Source organism: Cyanistes caeruleus, chromosome 6, assembly GCF_971803275.1.
Source record: "Cyanistes caeruleus chromosome 6, bCyaCae1.hap1.1, whole genome shotgun sequence".
NCBI lineage: Eukaryota > Metazoa > Chordata > Aves > Passeriformes > Paridae > Cyanistes > Cyanistes caeruleus.
Window position 1 is genome coordinate 62,500,745 of NC_141706.1, and position 20,700 is coordinate 62,521,444.

At 40.0% G+C, this 20,700-nt stretch overlaps 1 protein-coding gene across 1 annotated transcript in view; it reads left to right on the forward strand.

Moving 5' to 3' along the window:
- KCNH5 (potassium voltage-gated channel subfamily H member 5) overlaps positions 1 to 20,700 on the forward strand; it is a 150,685-nt gene that overhangs the window by 87,888 nt on the left and 42,097 nt on the right. The window contains exon 8 of the mRNA XM_086892412.1: positions 9,906 to 10,105. Coding sequence (XP_086748538.1) covers positions 9,906 to 10,105 — 200 coding nt within the window. The remainder of the gene's footprint in view (positions 1 to 9,905; positions 10,106 to 20,700) is intronic.

The following is a 20,700-nucleotide window of genomic DNA, read 5'->3' on the forward strand; positions in this document are numbered from 1 at the left end:
CTTGTGGAAATCTGAAGGGAATGGCCCAGGACAGGGATGCACTCTGCACCCTCTTTCTTGAACTCTTCTCATAAATGTCTGGAAGAGGCTGCAGTCAGGGGATGGATTTTGGCTGGGTGAGCAATTATTGTGCACATTTATCACTGTGCACATCTCTGTGTTCCCATCCCAGGCACTGTCTGTAGCTTTACAGCAAGAACTCCATGGTTCCACAGAGCAACTTCACTGCAGCATCCAAGAGCAGAATAAGTGCATTTTAGCAAAATTGGGCACTTAAAAATGCCATGAAACAGTCACCAAAAAAGTTGAAGGAAAGTGATAAAATGCACTCAATTATTCTCCTCAGATACTCTCCAGACATCAGTGTAATTTCATTGACTTCGGTGAAATTAGTGTTAATGTAGGAATGGAAATGCAGCAAATCTAATTCCAGCATCTACTTCCTGGAATAGTGAGCAAGAGAACAGAGAGGTAATCAGGTAGAAACAAGTGCTGATCAGAAGGAGCTGGACAGGGAGGAGAAGACTCCAGGAGCTGCTGCCAGGAAATAAAGATACTTTTCCAGTCTCACGTAGTCATGGAGAGTTCAACAATACATGCACTGAGGCCAAAATGAAAAACCAGGCTTTATTTTTTTGGTCTTAGTTTGAGGGTGTATGCAATCTTTTGTTGTTCTTTTGAATATTCTCAAACTCCTTCTGCCAGGACAACATCGATGGCTAGCAATGTTTCCAGGAATTTTTTATATTTTTTGTTATTATGGAGAAGGGGATGGTGCAGAGCTGTGGGAGTGGTGGAGAGAAGTGGAGATAACGTGAATGGTGCAGTATTTTCACAGCTTGGTTCACCTGGAAACAGATCTTTTTATAGCCTTTGGGGTGCTGATGTCCAGTTCTGCATATAAATTCATGAATAAATAAATAAAAATGTAGACATATATTACCATCTGGCTTTGTGATCCTCTGGTGAACAATGCAAAAACATTTTTGGGGTGTTGCTTGCCATTTTGCCCTTCACAAGGGTGGTTTGTGTCACTTTGCAAAGACGAACACAGTGTTAGTAGGACCAAAGGTGTTCTCCGAAGTGACATAAAAGCCACCCAAATACGCTGGAATTCAAATCAGCATTGTGTAGGGAACAAAACCTTTTCCTAAGCACATTCACCTTCCCCAAGGACCCTTCCCCCCTGGTAAGAAGTGGTTTTGTGGCAGCTCTGGGTGACTGCCAAACCACAGACCTGTGAGGATCGTGGTCCCACCAACGTCTCAGGCAGGGGGTGGGCGTGCTTTGAGCACACAAAGGGTTAATTAATAATGCTGAGTGCCAAACTGAGAGGCCAGCTTCTTTCCTCCTCCCAGAAGGATGCAGCACAGAGCAGGACACGTGATTTCATGGAGTATAAAAGTGGGGAACGTGCTTGTTTTCACAGTCAGGTTTCACTTGGCTATTGACTGTTTTACAAGGCAGCCACAGAGGAAGCTCTGAAGAAGCTGTCAGGCTCGGTGACAGCTCAGCATCTGCCACAGCTAAATCAATATTGCCATGAAGGACAGCTTCCCAAAGTGAATAATCAAAGCAGAGTAAAGCTAATTCACCTTGAAAGTCTGAAAACGTTGGTGTGAAATTTTTTAGACAAAACCAGCATAATTCCAGCAAAAGAGGAGAGGTGCTGAGGTCCAGCCCTGAGCTCTGCCCAAGCGTGGGAGCAGGGGGAAGGCTTCACACCAGTCATGTGCACAAATGTACTGATAAAATGGAAATCTGGTGCCAAGAAATGGGGCAAAAAGGAGTTTGGATTGGCCTTTATTGCTAGCAGTGTGCCAGGAACTCCTGGCTTGGCTTTGTGGAAAATATTCCATTGCGATAGAAACTGAGGGTATGTGTGAAGATAATGAATGTTCCACTCTTTCTTAGGCTGTTAAAACTAATTTTTTACATCAAAATTTGATTTTCTTCTTAGGGTTTCTAATATTTAGAATCAAAAAACTGGAGGAAAAAATGTTTTGCTGTGAATTATTTTAGTTTTATAAAACCTGGAGGTGAATTGTTTCAACTTTTTGTCAAACTTTTTTTTTCCCCACTGGTTTTAGTGCAAACATGTCAGGGAAGAGAAATTTAATCATAGCTAATCTGTCAGCATCAGATGGAAAATTTTGAATGCAAAAATTTGCTAAATTCTGTCTAGAAGTGCTGAATTTGCTGGATGGAGAATTAGAGGGAAAATGCTTCTGTAGATGACTTAGATGAGTAAGAAATTTTATTGTTGAATTCAGTGAAGCAGTTTTGTGGTCATTTTATGAAGAATTACTCTGAAAATAATAGGGTAGAAACATCATCTCCAAATTTGAGGCTTTTAATACTAGGGGTTAAGTACTTTACTTTGTTCCTAAAAATACCCTCTAATTACTCACAAAAATCCATTTTCACACAGAGTTCAGGCTGAGTTCCACTGAATAGAAGCACTATTGCTTCACCTGTTCTCTGTCTCATTAATATTTTCAGACAGATATTGTATAAATACTCACTGTTATGGTAACAGGTGTGTTTACCACATCTCTCAGGGCTGTACATGGCCTGTATTTTATAGCTGGAATAATTCCTTTAATTGCTTCAAATCCATTCTGGTTATTTGTGCTGCAATAAAACCGAATATTTAATTAAATGAATAAGCAAAATTGGATTTGAAAGAACTGGAAAGAACGAGCAAATTAGAAGACTCAAAGGAAAATTTGCAGCTGCAGAAATTCTAAGCCCATTGCTATTGTAGTTTCACCTTTACACTGTGTATCTGTATGTACACACACAGATATATATATTTATATATATATTTATATATGTGTATGTATATTTGAGCATCTAAACCACACCAGCACATCACTTTAAACAGCACAAACTTCTGCACTGCCATGCACATAAAAAAAAAGGACCTAGGAGCAGAGAGCATCTTTTCATACAGTGCAGTACTTTGAAGGTGTGTTTACAAATTTTCCATTATATTTTAACAAGACAGGCAATTTAGGTGGTGTTCCTCAGTGTGTGAGTGATGTTCTGGCATCCTGCCTCCAGCAACATTGCTATCCTGAGTTCATCTTAATGTGACAAGAACTGGGTGTCCCACTAAAAAAAAAAAAAAAAGTTCCTTTAAAAGTAAAGGAAGGAATTAAGGGGGGAAAGAAAAAAAATAATATCAACAAGAGAAAAAAGCCTCGAGGCTCAAATCCATCACGGAGCTGTAAAGTCGTTTCACACAGGGATACTGACAGCTGCCAACTTTGCTCAGGGAACTTCTCGTTTTTGAGATGATCCCTTTGGTTCCTGTGCTGCAGTGCAGCAGTGCTGGAGACTCTTTGTGTCCTGTGCTTGTTATTGGTGACAGTTTTGACACAGTGAGGAAGGCACAGGATGGTTTTGATCCCTGGGTCTTAGTTCTGGCCAGTAGCAAGAGTAAGGACAGCGCTCTGGGAATGTTTTTTTTGATGGGGAAAGGAAAGAGAAAGATTTATGTGATAGGTGGATGATTGTCTGACAGACACAATTCAGCTTTTTCCAAAACACTGGGGAGATTTGCATGGAAATGAGGCAATGCTGGAGATAATATTCAAAATGGAGAAAATGATAAATAAGGATGGAGCAAAGTGTGTTAGAGGCATGGAAGTTGCTGGAATTCATGATGAACATAATTCTCATGAACTTTGGTTAACTTCTGCTTCTCTACTTTCCTTCTGCACCCACTGTAATTCCTTTAGGGAAGTGATTGTGTTTTAATTAACATTACCTTTACTCAGGACTTTGTGCAGGGTGTGAAATGCTAGATGTGCCATTTGGCAAGGAGGTGAGGGGGTTCTGAAGAAACAGGAATGATGAGGCATTATTGTAAGAAATGGTTTCACTCATTTCACTGGTTAATTCTTATCTGTGTTTGTGTCATACTGTTCTGATAAATGGAAAGTTAAATATTCCTGCCCCAACTGTCACCATCAAAAGCTGTAATGCATTAAACCCAACTTCCACTGCATATGAAATGTGTAAAAAAGTCCTAATCAGCCTCTTACTTCAGAGCTCTTCAAGAGAAAGATTCTAGAATTAAGACCTTTTCACTGCAAAATAAGGATTTTTCCATCAAAGTGATGCTTTTACCGTTCAGTTAGCACAGGGTGCTGCTGTTTGCCCTGCTGCCTGTTGTGGTGTAATTGCCACCATTTTTCAGGCTGTGCCTTCCTGTGTGTTGCTTAACACCCTTGACTGATGTGATGAGGAGGAAGCAGACCCTGGCAGTCCCAAGACCTGTAAAGCTTTCCAAAGGAAAGAAATGCAGGAAATTCAATCCAGATAACAACAGGAACCCCCTGAGCCTGTGCAGGGCTCCCTTTCTGATGGCTGGCACTGTTTCTCAGGTGAAGGGACAAAGTAATCTGATAACCTGAGGTGGCTGTGGAAGGGGATGGTGAGCAGGGAATGTGCATGCAAACTGATTTGGAGCTGCTCAGCATCAGACCTGGGAGCCCTTGGCTCTTCATCCTCAGGGGGTTGAAATGAGGAAATTTTGTTGTCTGTGCTGCTGAATAACCTTAGCCAGCTCCAGCTCTTGTCCATCTCTGCCACAGGACTGGAAGCCAAACCCACTGACAGCTATGGACACTGGCAGCTTTAATTTAAGACTGTGTTTTGCAATACCATTTCAGCCAGTCTTGGCTTGCAACTCTGTGCAAAAGTGCAAGTGGTCAGGTCATGACATCTGCACGGTGGCAAGGCATTGGAGCTTTAAAGTAAGTATTTTCCATTAGCTGAGTGGGCTCATGGGAAAGAAACCCCAAAACTCCTGGGTTCACCATTTAAAAATTAGTGACCGACCATAAAACTGCAGTGAAAGCCTTCATTTTAATAAGGATTTATGCATAAGGAATGCCAAAATCCCAACTGCCTCCAAAGCAGCTGTCCCTCTCTTCTGTGCAGTGTCCCCTGCAAGACAAAGAACAGTGAGTGTGAGTTCCTACAGCTTATTTGATGTTTATTCGATGATAATCATCCAATTTACATAATCATTTAGTTCTTGTCAAGCAAAATATCAATGTTAACAGGGACTTGACAGGCCTGTCTTTACTATCACTAGCCTCTTAATTTAGGATTTTAGGAAGCTGCCAGGCCAGGAAATCAGGGGTGGATGTCAGGGAGGAGCTGTGCACCTCCTGTGACCGCAGAGTGGGATGCAGGAATGCCACCACCACCCTGCAGGGACAGTGCAGGACACACCTGGCAGTGCAAGGCCAGGCTGGAGGTGCAATCTGACTGGAACCTGCAATCATGGTGAGCTTTTGACCAGATACAACTGTGTACAACTCCCCCCTGATTTCAGCAGTCAGGTGGTTTTGGTGAGGAGTTCAGAGCTGAATTTCACTGCTGAATCCAGACCTTTGCCCATTGGGTTCTCCTCTGCAAATTGGGTGTGACAATGCACTGTTGGGGCTTATAGGAGGATAAATACATTGGATGATGTGTCATGGGATGATAGAGTGATCTCGCTGCAGGACTAATTGAAGGAAAATTGGGGTTTTTTTAATGCTTTGGATGGTTTTGGAAGAGGAATGTAAAAGTTAGTGTGTTCTGGCATTGGCATCTCCCTGCAAACGGGGAAAACCAGTGGTGGAACACTGATGTAAAACATTGCTGGGATGGGGGGAGAGTATTTTAACAGCAAAATACTTAGTGGGGCCAAGGGTTCAGAGTTAAGGGTGGCCTTTTGAAGAGCTGTAGAACCACAGGGCTGTGTTGGTGCTTTCACTGGCACAGCTGGCAGACAGGAGTGTGCCTGAGGGGGAGAGGTGGGAGGCTGGGGCTGGCATCAAAGAAGTGCTATAAAACAGTGATGGGGGAGGGGGCTTAGGAGGAATATTTTCTCCCAAGTAGTAACTTGGTTGAAATGTGTTGGTGGATTTGAGGAAAGCTATTTCTGCTAAGAAAGTGGCAGCTTTCTGCTGCTGCAGCATCTCAGTGAGGCTGTTTGACGTAGGAGATGGCCACTGCCTGGTGTTGCACCAAACAGTGCCTGCAAATGTTTTGCAGTCTGAGCAGATGTATTAAGGTGAGGTGGAAAGAAATAACAGAAAACTGCTCAGCTTCTAAAATCGTAAATCAGATATTTGGGTTTCTCTCTGTTTATATTTAGTAAATTGTAGTGGTTTGACTCTGTCTGGGTGCCAGACACCCACCTTGGTGTCTGCAGAGCTGTTCCTGTCACATATTCCCACCCTTCTCTTCTCTGGCTGCAGTTACATCTGAACAATGCCTTTTTTTTTTTCCTTACTATTCTTAAATATGATATCACAGAGGTGTTACCATCATTTCTAATTGGCCCAGCCTTGGCCAGTGGCACATCTGTCCTGGAGCTTCCTGGGGTTGGCTCTGCTGGACGTGGAGGAAGCTTCCAGCAGCTTCTGACAGAAGCCACCCCTGTGTACACAGAAGCCACCCTCTCATTACCAAAATTAGGCCATGTAAACCCAATACAGAAATGTATATTGGAGGTTTTATCGAATCTCTCCTGAATGATAGGACTTTATTAATATTTATCTAAAAATCCATTTTAAGAAATTAGTTGAAGAAGAAGTTGCAGCTGGCCTCAACATGCAGGAATGAAAATCTGTATTTTTCCAGGATCACAGACTCATAGAATTGTTTAAGTTGGAAAATACCTCTATGGTCATTGAGTCCAACCATGAACCCATCAATGCCCTGCCCACCACTAAACCCCATCCCCAGGTGCCACATCTGCACATCTTTTAAATCCCTTCAGGGATGGTGACTCCACCCCTGCCCTGGGCAGCCTGCTCCACTGCTGGACACTCCTTTAGTGAAGAAACTTTCCAATCTAACCCTCCCTTGGCACAACTTGAGGCCATTTCCACTTGTCCTGTCACTTGATATTTGGGAGAAGAGGCTGGTACTCCCTTACTAAACTTCCTTACAATTGTAGTTTGGAGGAACATTGTATATGCTTGGATTAATAACACTCGAGCATAGAGCAGGACATAAGGAAAATCAGATCTCTCAATTAAGCCTTCAGTTCCTTAAGGCAGATGTTTCTATCTGGATGTATTTAGCATACAGTCAGGATAATAAGAGATCTGAAATGCTTTGGGATTATTTAGGTAACTCTGAGTCATTTTTTTTCAGAAAGTTTCTTTTTATGTAACACCATTGTTAAATCATTCAGAAATGTTTTATAAAAGTAAAAATATGGTAACAGATTTTATATGTAAAAATATATAGTACTTGGGTTCTTGTAATTTTGGGTAGATTTTCCACACTGAAGAGTAAAAATAGAAACTACAATTACAGTTGGACCACCTCACCTTTAGGACTGAAAAAAAATATCTCTGCATCATTACATCAAATTTATCTCTATAAAATTTAGTGAAGACTGTTCCAGATTTGCACACATAGAACAATTGAGTTAATGAGTGTTGCATGACTTGTAGGAACATAACAGGAAATATTTGGAGAAAGTCAAGTCATTAAAGAGAAGGTGAATAAATGCAGTTTGACCTAAGCAGTCCATTCATGAAATTACGTCCTTTCACCTTCAACCTCATCTTTCCTGTTTATTGTAAACTGAGAGACTAAATTAAAACTATTAAAGGGTATAAATAACTTTAGAGATTTCCTTAGACATTGTTTAAATACTTTTACTGTAAGGAGAGACAGAGCATTTAATTTTCTTCCAGAACCTTTTGCAAATGTTTTTTACTGCCAATTCCACCTGCCAAAAATAATTAAAATACAGGAAAAGTGAAATGCCCTTGGTAGTGCTCATCTGCCTTTGTTTTTTTTATAGGTGAGGGGTAAGACTCACACTTGTCACTTCAGTATTTGCTCATTAAATAGAGATTCTTTGGGAAATCATCACTTGCTAATTATGGACAATATGGGTTATTTATTGATGGAGAGCCTGAACCCTTGGAAGGTGACAGCAGCATTAGATGCTTGTCAGCATCTCCAAACTTTTGTTGCATACCAAGACCTGCAAAACAATAAAGATCAGCTTTTTACAAATGACCCTCCCTTCTAGTTATCATGTAGAGAACAGGGATGGGGAGAGGATTTACAGAGAGAGGGAAATTATGAAAAATCTTCTCTTCCCCAAAACCTGCAAACCACCCTCAGCAGCTTCTGCTGTGGGCATGGGGGAGCATCACGAGTGAGGAGAGCCTTTGAGGCACAGCTCCAAAGCTGTGGAGATCTAAGAGTAGGTTCCCTTTATCTCTTTGCCAAAGATCCCCCATGCAGTAACCTGTGAGATGAGTGGAGCTTTTGAATGAACTCGACCATTTTTACCATTTCCAGTTCTAAAGGAAGGCTTTGGTTTCCAAGAGGGAGATAATGATGAGTTTGTCTGTGCAGACTCCACGGCCTGGTGGATTCTGGCTTAGTGAGGTATTGCTGGATGGTGTCTACAGGGATCTTGTTTGCTTGATCCAATGATTTATTCTACCCTTAATTTCTTGAAGCAACCTTTTTTTTAAAGCACAACTTTTACAGGACCCTATATTATGAGACACAGAACTAAAATTTCTTCTCTGGCCATATATTTTTTGACAAATCCTCTCTGCCAAGAGGAGGTAATAGGTGCCAGCTGCTTCAGACAGGCTGTTTTCACCATGGCATTCTTAGCTGTTTCCAAGCTGGCAGCTCTCAGACTTGAATCTCCTTGTTCAAGTCTTACAGGGCACATTTTCAGTCAGCCTCTGTCCTCTGGGTAGGTCTGCATGGCCAGTTGGGTTGTAGGAACTGGATTTGCAGATGCAGTCTAACTGTGGTTACAGGTTGTGGAAGACAGCATTTTGGGGGTAATTAGGGCTTCTCTATACATTTATAAGGATTTACAGTAGCATCTAACATCAGAGATATTTGTGCCCTCACATACCTGATGAGATGAGTGCATGATAAATCAGAAGCTGTTCAGAAGGATGAGGAATGTTGCACTTAAGAGAAGTGATATTTCATCAGGTTTGTCCCGCTTCAGAAGTCCAAAAAAGCAGAGAAAGCTAAAGAAATAAAAAAGTCACGTGGCATTCATCCCTCTAAACTTTTTTGTAATCCATATACTTGTACTCTTAAGTATTGATATATGTCTGAATGGAGAGAGAGAGGTATAGAAAATCTTTTTATATCTTGCAGATATGATGCAGCAATCAGAAAAGCAAGGGAAAAACCTGCCCTTGCAACATCACACAGACTGTTATTCTGCTGTGTTTTCTTGAACAGAAATCTTGTGCACATTTGTGCTACACATTGTGTGACCTTGTTTGGTATGATCCAGTGTTTGTGATGAACTCTGACATCGGATTTCTACCTGGACATATAAAAAACACTGTGAAATGGAAGTACAGTTCTTCTATTAGATAGGTTTTAGGAGAGCACCGTGTTTCTTTAAAAATGCCACCTCTCATAGGGGTGTGATGTACAGCAGTAAATTGGTGGGAAACAAAGTGATGTTTCTGGAATGAGGTAGAAATGGGTTGTGTAGAGGGAAGACATTATGCACTGAGTGATGGAAGGCATTTTTTTCCTTTCACAGTGGCTCATTTCTTACCATTTTTAGGCTGCAGTTTTTGGGTTTTTTTAAAAAGCTATATGGAAATGCATAGCTGAATTCTGCTATAAAGTACCTCTGAGCAAAGATTATTAAAAATGACAGGCATATTTCTGTGTATTTGATAATGTCAAAAACAGAAGTAGTGCAGCACACTGGTGTTATGAGAGACCAGAATATTTCTCTTTTCTGAAAAGTCTGTAATGCCTAATGTAAGAATGTAAACCATAAAATTCTCTAACATTACCCTTAAATTATGATTAGCATTTACTAGAGCATACATATTTATTTTCATTTTTAATTTTTTGTTTTCCAGCTCTTCTTTATGCAACTATTTTTGGAAACGTCACCACCATTTTCCAGCAAATGTATGCCAACACCAACCGGTACCACGAGATGCTGAACAACGTGAGGGATTTCCTAAAACTATATCAAGTCCCAAAAGGCCTTAGTGAAAGAGTCATGGATTACATTGTCTCAACCTGGTCCATGTCTAAAGGAATTGACACTGAAAAGGTACCTGACATTTTAGATAGCAAGAGTTGGTGTCCATTCTGTGCTTTCTTAGAAAGTGGGCTGTATAGCAGCTTACAATTTGCTAACAAATTTTTAACTGCTTGCTACGCCTTTATTATGTGTGTCTGGAAAAAAACCTGGTTGTTTTAAAAATGTAGTTTTGCTGCTTTGAATGTATGCCTTTATTTTTCATTGTGGTGAATGTCTTCTGCTTTCCAGTCTTAATTTGTCTAAATAATAAATAATTTTAATGTACTTAACTATTGAAAGCAATGGGAAATTGGTCTTCAAATTAGCCCAATAGCATAATTTGATGTCTAAACTACAGCTGTATTATCCTGAGAACTATTGGCATCTGTGCATTGCAATTAAATGAGTTTGATTGGCTTGGACCTTTTGCTGATGCCCAGGACGTCAGCATATCCATCAGCATAATTAGGATAAGATTTAATGGCAGTAGAGATTGATCTCTCTGAGCTCAAATCTCTGGACTGGCACTTCAAGCCTTTGGTAGGGAGATGCAGAGAATGTGATGCTGTTGGCATCTGTGCCAGGGTGGAAGTCCTACAGGACTTTAGCTCTCAGAAGGAACTGGTCATTTAGGTTTCTTCAAAAGCTGATTTAAGGTCATCTTTGGAAAGTGATTCAGGTTCAGGAGTGACCTCATGCCTTGTCCTCAAGAACTCTCTGCATTGCATGTGCAGTGAGTCTGTCCAGCCTTGGATATTCCAGAGCTGAAGTCAGAGGAGGGAAAGAGTTCCACCTGCAATGCCTTGAGCATAAGGCACGATAAAACAGTTTTAGAGACAGATTTTTGTTCAGTGAACATCAGTGATGCTCCTGTGGCTCCTGTGGGCCTGGTACACATCAGCTTAAATTAGGCCTTAAAGCTCCAGAATCCATGATTTTCCTCCTATGAACTTCAAGACCAAGAGTCCAGAGGAGTTAGGGAAGAACCACGACAGATGACAGATGACTCCTGAAATGTGCTTGCAGAGCTTTAAAGTTCTTTCTTCATGTGAATCTCTGGTGAAATATGGGAGGGTGATGCAGATTGTTCAGGTGGACCAGGATGAATTCTCTCCACTGAAAAATTTAGTCTTACATCATGCTGATGCAACACCAGTTCTCTTATTTATCATCTTCTGTGAAATTCAGTTTACCACCACAAATGCAACTGCTTTAAATAGCAAAAATCTTTATTTCTTTAATTCTTGTGCTTCAGTATGCCACATTCTTTAATATGTTAACTTCTTATGCACTAATACCCTAACTTCCTAATCCTGATTCACACATGTTAGAAGCGAGCTTTTCTGCTCTAAACTACTGTAAATGCATTCAGTCCTATTGTATAAACTTCAAACTACATGAAAATTCAGCTGCCATTCGCATTTATCTCCTTGCAGTTAAGCCAGAATTCTGTGTTACTCCACTGCAGTTTCATTAGATTTTAATGATGCTTTGCAGTTAATTAGGAGAACCTCTGCTTTAATTACTGAAATTTCCTACCATAGTTTCCGCATGTCCCCTTTTATAGATTATAAAAACACAGTTGGAGCCATAATCTCTGACTCATGGCAAGCATTGTTCTCTGGTCTGTAAGATGGAGTGGCTGCTTAGCTAGATAATTAATTTACCTGTAAAATCTGTGACTTAGGTTTTAACAATTTTCCCTTGGTGAAGACTTGCCTTAACGTAGCCCTGGATCCAAACCAAATTTAAAACAGTGTAAGGATTTCAGGAACCTCTGCATCTGGACATCAGTAGTTGCAGCTATTCGAGCTACCCAGAAAAACCCACGGTACAGAAAAACAGACAAGAGAAATGTAAGGACTTGAGCACTGGGTTGGATATTTTGGTATTCTGTGTCCCTTACAGCCTGCAAGTCTGCAAAAGCAACAGCTCCAGTGGCCTGTAGTGCCTGCACAGAACATCCCAGTGTCTGTACCAGGGCAAGGATAAGGCAAGTTCGCTTTCTGCTGCAAAAACCTTGGCTTTAGCAAAAACTTGGAAAGCTGTGTTGCAGCCAGTCTTACATTGGTCTCCATTCAGGAAGGTGGACAAATGAGAAATGGTTGTAAATTCCAGCTGAAAAGTCATAGAAACAGCAGTGCAGTCTTAGAGATTGGTCATTTAGGGTGGGTGGTTTCTCTTGCCTCAGGTCCTTCACTAACCCTTCAAGCCTTGCTGTAGGACCCTCTGCAGATAAATTGCATCCATCTGCACCAAACCTAGAGCAGCAAGAGGATGGGAGCAGAGGGACCCCCAAGGTACCCAGTGTCATGTCAGATTTATTTTTGTGGGTTCAGGGGAGGCTAATGGGATGCACTGCACCTGCAGCTGAGCTGCTGAGTCCAGACAGTGCTCCAGCTTGGAAGAGTGGATTGTTGTTCCAGGTCTTGCATTGCTTCTCTGCACTGCTTTGTCTGACAGCCTGGACCTGACCTTTCTGCCAGTTTCATTTTCAAAGCTCCAGTAATGACATTCTGAGCAGTCTGTTATATCTGTATTTATCTGAGGATATATTTTCATCATATGATTTCCCATTTCCCTTAATTTTTATGAACTTTTCATTAAGCTTCTTATTATCCTGCAAAACACACATGTGCTCACGACACAGGATAATTATTGAGGAATTTCAGCTTTTCACTTTCCATCAGACAGATCAGACAGTTTTCATCATCCAAGGATGTTTTTCAACCTAATATACTCTATTACATCCTAAATTGTTCCAAATATATCTCCTTTGTTACACTGGAGTGTGTTTTGCAACATCATTTGCCCCAGATTTGTAATACATTTCATTCAGCCACTCAGCATGTTGAAATGGCTTTGTTTTGAACCCCAAATTTACACAAGAAGGAAAAATGAGGTTTTTTATATAATTATTGCAGGAGATTTCTATGCTGTTGAACGATCCTAGCATTGATGGAACAAGAGTTAACACGTGTTTCTTTGATAACTAAAGATTTTAAGTTAATATCCTTGAAATCAAAATACAAGTTTAAAACTTGATTGGAATTATGACCACTTCATGTGTGTTGATTTGTTGCCTCAAATATTTATCCCTGAATGACACATTCAGTGTGTAGTTCCAAAGAAGATCTTGACCAAGACTGATGAGTCCTTACATGAGAACTGAAGGCAAAGTAGAAGTTAGAGTGGAAGAGGTTGAGTGAAGATCTAGTCTTTGCTGCCTGTGCAGCAAGATGTCCTGAACAGAATTTAAAACCTGTGTGTTTTCCTTGTATGTGGAAGAGGACTTGGTCTCCCACACTGCAAAGTGACGGTGCTTTAAGCTCAGAATTTTGGCTTCCCTGATCTCCTTGGGAATAACTCATCTTCAAATCCTGCCTTCAGACCACATTGCTTCAGCCTGTCTCTGAGTGCTCACAAACAAGGAATTAACAATGACACTAAAAGCATTAGCATATTTATTATTATTACCTAAGGGGAAGCAAGTGGCCTCTGATCCATAATCTTAAATCACTTAAACATGAGAGACCTGCTCTGACAGCTGGGATGAGATATGTAATACATGGACACTTACATCCTGGTGTAACTGTGGCTCAAACAAAATGGAATTTTTTGCTTTTTTAAATTTATTTTTTATGTTTAGTGATGCAGATTTTGGGGTTACTCGTCTAATAACGAACAGGGTTATTAAAAACATGGCAAAACTGAAAAGTCTTTATGCATTAAATGCATTCATGCATTTTTCCTGAGAGGTAAAAAAGAGGCAGTACTTTCTTTCATTTTTCTTAAATGACCATTTTAAAGTAGATTATAAAAAATCTTTGCAGTAATAATTTGATATATGAAACACACTGAATTCAAGTATCTTAGTTTTTATTAAAATATCCAGGCAGCAAACTAGAAATTTATAGATATTAGCTGTTCTGTAAGAAATAGGTCATTATCCAGGAAAGCAGAACAACCATTAACTAACATGCAAATGTCTCAAGGTCTTATCTAATGATAACACTCTGAAATGTCTGTAAAACCCAAAGATTTTTTTCATCTTGACCCGTGTGCTGTTGTATGGCTTACAATTTGCTCAGAAAGCAATTAAATAAATGTCTGTCATGTTTAACAGTAGTTTCCTTCAGAAAAGCCATAGATTGAATGAAAAAAAGTCATTTTACTTCTTTTCAATCTGAACATCAATGGCAGTTGGGATAATGAAAGCCAATTCCATATTGCACTGACTGAAATAGAAATCACAGGAACATAGCACAGTATTAAAATTGTTCGCTGCTGGCCCACTAAGCTTTCATAAAGGAGATGGCTTTATGGTAAACAGACACAGGTTGTAACTTCATTAAACATTAATCTACATGAGGACAGTGCAGCTTATTCATGTTTGCTGTTAATAAGAGCTTCAAGAGCTGTAGAAATAATTAGTGATCCCCTGAGACAACAAAGAGGAATTGGGCTGCCATTCCTGCCATGCTCCCATCACATTGAGGTGTCCATAAGTGCTGGCTGGATTTCCTTTTGGATGACCAGCAGTAGAAGGCTGCCAAGCTTCGTGGCCAAAGAGAACTTCCACAACATTGGCTGTGACAGTGTGACTGCACACAGTTCCCTGCTGGAAGGGGCAGGTAGAAATCCTTTAGACAAGTATTTTTGTTTAGCTGTAGAGGTTTCTGGTCGTTCCTTGCAGATCGGGATGAGGTGAACAGGAAGTTGTGCCTCACCTCACACAGCTGAGCCAGGAACAGGTACAGCTGGAATCCATGGATCTCTGGAGGGCAGGATGCAGGAGAGATGCTCAAGATCTTACAGTCCTTCCCATGGGTCCACAGGCAGGACCTGTGGGGCTTTCTGTTTCCCCTTTATGGATTGTTTGCCTCCTGTTCGTACTCTGCAGGACAGGAAGGAGTACTCACAGTTACCTCTGCCTCTTGGATGTAATATCTTGGGATTAATACTGAATAAATGGTGAATTTGTCATGCTCCAGGAGATGCCAGGGCTGTGGAGCAGCTCACGAGCTTAACTCCTGTGGGAATAAGTCCCTGAGTGGATGGGCCTGGATTTCCTGAGCACTGCCACCAAAGGGGTGGAGCAGACAAAGGGGCTCTCAGTTCCAGACCACATCTCAGGGAAGGTCTTCTCCACATCTGTTTTCATCCTTCATTTCCTTGAGAGTCTTTACGTAATGCTGCATGTGAGAAAATGAAGCCTCCTCCAGAAGAAGCACAAAATAAAATAGTGCACTGAACAATTCCATTCTTCCAAAGTGACCTTAAGTGCCAGGAACTGTTGTGACTCGAGAAATTCTTTTATATATGACACATTCTTTCTGATGTTTCTTTTTCTTGTTTTATCCAAAAAGTTGTTTTTAAAGGGTGGATTTCCCAGTAGTATGCTATCTCTTGCTCCATTAGAAGGCTGTGCAATAATTTTGCTTGCTGTAGATATGATAACAAAACTGAAAACAATGAAACCTTTAAATATGCAACCTTTAGCAACCTGGGGTCTACTCTTGGGGTCATCTGTGGACATTATTAGTGTGCCACTTAGTGCATTAGACAGACCAGTAGCCCCTGTGCTGGTTAACAACTTGATTCCTTAAAAGACATGTTACTGCTTCTCATCTTGCCCTGATTTCCAAACCCTTAGCCAGATTCTATCTGTGTTGAAAAAACTGAATTTAATGCACTCTACAGCAAATTTCTAGGGATTTTTTTAATGTCTCTAGCAGGTTGCTTAGTTAAAAAAACAAATTAAATTTGTTATGATGCCACTAAATCTGCCCATTTTAATCACTGGTTCAGCTCATCTATTAGTAATAAGAGAACGAGCCAAACTCAACTTAGATGTGATTTTCAGATCTCGATTTCAGAACATTTAAATCCAAGTGACCTTGGATCTTACTGCAATTAAAGCAGAGCACACCATTGCTGCTGAAATTCAGTTCTTAGTGCCAAGATACTCAGTGATGTGTTAAAGACTACCCTAATGCCTGCAGGGTTAATTACTGCTCAGCTCCATACATCATCTTTGAGATCCTTACAAAATTTTCTATTTATTGTAACAGAAAAATGCTGTGATTTGCCAATCAGCTGGTTTCTTACCTTTGTCTCTTTGGCCTCCATCCAGTGCCAAATGTAACACTTTTAGCCAGGCCTGATAAAGAATTCCATACTCAAATGAGCCAAATCTTTCTAAAAATCTGAGTAACTTGTTCAGCTGCCTAGTGAGTATTGTGGGTTTTTTGAAAAGAAGTGATCCTGATTCTGACTGCTGAATATGTCTGAAAGCCCAGAATGGCCTTTCTCCACAAAATAAAAATACCTATCTGTGGTCTCTTATGGGTTTGAGGTTGGAAGAGTTTATTTTCTTTATTTTCAAAGCTGGCATTTTTAGTATCTCTGGTATTTGTTACAGTTATTCATTTAGGAAACAGTCAGTCCTAGTTATTACACCACAGAATGTCAAAGCTCTTGGCTTGGTTATCAGTCAATACTTTTCCTACCTACAACCCCCAAAATGTGGGAATCCTGTGTGCTGAAATGTTTGTGATTCCCTGGTCTTTGCCTTTTTGTTGACAAGTCTTAACATATTCTATAATGCCTCCTAAAGCCATCCTGTAGTGTTTTCCATCTGGAGAAGATTTTTTAACAATCACTTAAACCTGTAAAACCATCCTAAAATATATTATTTGGACACACTCTTAATCTGTGCAGTTTTTTGTTTTGATTCATGTGCTTTTGTTTGAATTTTTTATAATCTCTGCTCCCTGTAGAGCTCTTTGAGCTGTTCAGGAAGCTTATCTTGAAATGCCTGAACATGCTGAGGAAATGGATGAGAGAGTTAAAAAAATCAGATGGAACCTCCTGGGGAGTTTAATTCCCCACCCCTACAGATCTTGAGCTGAAAAGACTGTGAGTTGTTCTGTGCCAATTCCCTGTGGGCCTTCCAGAGCTGGTTCCTGCCTTTGCCAATCTCTAGCAGCAACCACAGGCCGTTCTCTCACTGTCAGCATTCCCCATATGAGGTTATCTGGAGATGTTGGTGCTGCTGAGTCTTTGCTTTGGGAGTTGTGCTGGGGTCTGTATCAGCTGGGTGCTGGGTGGTGATGCCAGAGCTCAGCAATTGTCTTACACTGACTTTGAGGAGATTCAGTTTCCTGTGCAAAGAGGGGAGGTGATAAATACTATTCTGTGCTTTCCTTTCTCCTCCCTCAGCTTTGTAGTGGGTCAGGTCTTTGTGAATACCTGTGTGCTCTTCAGGGAGCCTTGCCTCTTTGCTGGTAAAATCAGAGTTGGTACAGCCAGCAAAGATTCTCCTTTGAGTAGAATTCAGCTTTCTCCTCTGATTTTGCACTGATATGTAGCAGGTTCTGTTCTTTCATGCTGCCTGGACATGTAGGGGAGAGCTGGCTGCAAAGTCTGTGGCTGCAGATTTATTACAGAGCAAATTCTGTAGCAGCACAAGCAGCTGCCCCCTCCGAGTGCTCCAAACCCCTCACTTAGGGATAGCATTGCCATCAGCGACCTGAATACCCTGCCTGCCTTTCCAGCTGCCTGTTTCACTGCAAAAGGACACAGAATCTCTGAGAAAATCTCCTCTTAAGAAATTTGTCTTGGTGTTTTTTGCTGCACTGCCAAAAAACCACACAGGGCAGAACCAATGTCCCAGCTGAGCTTCGGTTCTGTTACCAGGATGGGTTGGAGGCATTTCCTCCACAGTGAAAAGATTGACTGAACATGGCAGGGCATCCTCTCCCTTAACCAAAATTTTCATTTTTGCACCCAGATGTGTGCATTTGTACACAATATGGACTCAGGGACAGCCATGGTGCTGCTAGGTTGTATTTCTTTTGTTGCATGCTGCCTTAAAAATGCTGAGGTGTCAGTGAGAGCAATTCACAATAAGAATGTCCAAAGTCTTCTAGTATCAGTAAAGGGTCGTTTTCAGGCAAATATTAGTCTGAATTTGAAGTGCTCATTTGAAGAGCATGTAGTAAACACATAGCTGAATGCTGCAATTATTTATCTTTGTTCTCTTTTTTCCCTATCTATATCTACATTTATCTACAGCAGTCAGCAATGCCTTGCCAAATCTTCTAATATTAAATATTTGTTTTACTTGTCATCTTTTTCATTCTCTGTTCTCAATGCCTATGTAGCAGGCAAGAGAATTGAAATTAAGCATATTTTATCCTGGCTAACTCTTAGATCATTACTCATTTACTGCTGATATTATTGACAGTGGATATCTCCATATATCTTTGTACAGTGATTTGTCATTAGGAGAATCACTTTATCATGACATCAGAAAATTCCTGAATTATGCTTTCTAAGATTGGCTTTTCTCTGTGCAATGGATCTTTTTTTCTGTCTCTTCATATTACAGTGTGTTATGATAGGTATGCTGCTTGTGTCTATAAAAAGAGTAATTTTTTGAGTGTTCACTTTTAATAGTCTGTATTTAAGTCCATGTTTGTGAGGAAATGGTATGCTGCTTTCCATCCAAGTGGCTTTTATTCTCCAGAGATGCAAATATTTTACATTCCAAACAAAGGGTCCTGGAACATCTCAGAATCTTACAGGAACAACCTCTGCAACAGTTTAACCAATTTTTTTCCTGCAGTTTGGAAGCTCAAAAGCTAAAATTTGGTAATCAGTCATGTATGATCACAGACATTTTTCTTAAGAGTAATGCTTGAGAATTCCTAGCTCGTGGCCTTGTTAAGTCAAAAGCACTTAAATTTCTGAAAGTATTAAAGGGAGATGAAAAAACTTATAACCATGATTCAGGCCCAAGAGTAGATAAAAATGTTAAAAATCATCAATCATGGTAGGAAAGAAAGCAGAATTTTTCTGCTTAAGTTAGTATTGAGATGAAGAAAGATGGCATGTTTCTGTTTTATTGTAATAAAGACAAACTTTCTGTTTGTCAAGTAAGGCCGAGGTGAAACAATCACTCTCGAAAGTAATTTTTTTTTTAACTGAGAAACTAAGGTGTGCCTGTATTTCTGCTGGTAAATGGAATGACTCAAGTAAATAGATGTTTGTAAAATTGACATTTGCCCCTACTAAGTTATGGAAATGTGATACAGAATATAGTCTACAGTGACTCACACAAGATACTAATACTAATGCAAATGATGGCTTACAGAGAATATGCTTTGTCAAATGTGTTTATTTACTATTTTTTATGATAAAATGTACTTATGCAGGGGATTTAAATGTTTTCTGTACAACATTTTGTTACAGAAAAATATCATTAACCCAAATTGACTTACTCTGAGTTAAATTTGTTAAAATAGAAAGTAATTATCTAGTAGCTCTGGGAAGCTGGTTTTAGGTGAGAAAACCTCATGCAGGGGGAAGTTTCCAATGAGAGCCTGTGCTTTGTAGTGTTAGGCAGAAAAAACATCTCCTATTTCTCTTATTTTTTCAAGATTGAGAGGTGTCCTGGTCATATTCTGTGAACACTTACATGTGGAAGAGATTTATGATTATTGCAGGTCTTTTATCAACAAGATCATAAATCAGTTCAGAAACAACACATGTTTTAAAAGAGAGAGTAGCTGTCCATTGGAACAAATACCCTGTAGCATTTGGAAACGTTAAGTCAAGAACTTCTGGGCTATAATTTCACCAGGTATTATGGGATTGATGAGAACATTTGGAGTGGAAGAGGTTAGTGCAGATGGGTACACTAGCCCCTTCTCACCCCACACTGTCATAATACAGAGAATGGGAAAATAACTTCTATTTCACCTTTCTACATTCACTATGTCTTTGATCCCAAAGGAACTTTGATCTATCTAAATAAGAAAAAAAAATAAATATTATTATTAAAGTAGAAGTTATTTATTCTTTTCACACTCTATACTTTAGGAGCTTTAGGAATGCTTTGCAGTAATTTGTTTTACACCTCTCCTGCATTAAACATAAATTAAAATTGTGGCTTGAGTTCATTAACTTGACCATTTGCCTCAAAGCTTAGTCAGGGTTACCAGAGTCTCCCTCTGCTATTATTCCATGATAGTCAGCTCATTAACCCAGTGTCCCTGTCTCCTGCTTTGTCTGCAGAGCTAGCTGCCAGATTAATTCCATATGATGAGAAATTAATCAGTAATATTGATCTGCACTCTTTTGATATGAGACTTCCAGGGTGCTCTTAGTCTCATGCTCTTTTCTATCATTTATCCTAGAAAAACATTAAAAGGCTTTATATGTTTCTCAGTGCAATTAGCTGCTTTGCATTTTGGGGCTATAAGGAAGTTAGTGTGTTTAGGAGAGTGTGCAAATATTAAACACATATTAAACAGTTTACAAACCCAACAAGACCCACAGGTTTTCATTTTCTTTCTTTCTTCAGGTGTATTTGTGTTACTGTTTCAATAGGGAAAGCTATTTAAGGTAAGAAACTAGTTGAAGGTCTTATTTAATTGATCTACAATGAACATATCTTCATAATGGACAGTTCTTCACTCACCTTTACGTTTCGTGAGGTTTCATTACACTTCCAGTTTTTCCTCCAATCTCTTTAGATTTTCTAGTCTGTAAACCCTCCTGGGCAGGTAATTCCTTGTATATCTCACTGAAACTGAGCCCTGGGTGTGTTTGGACAT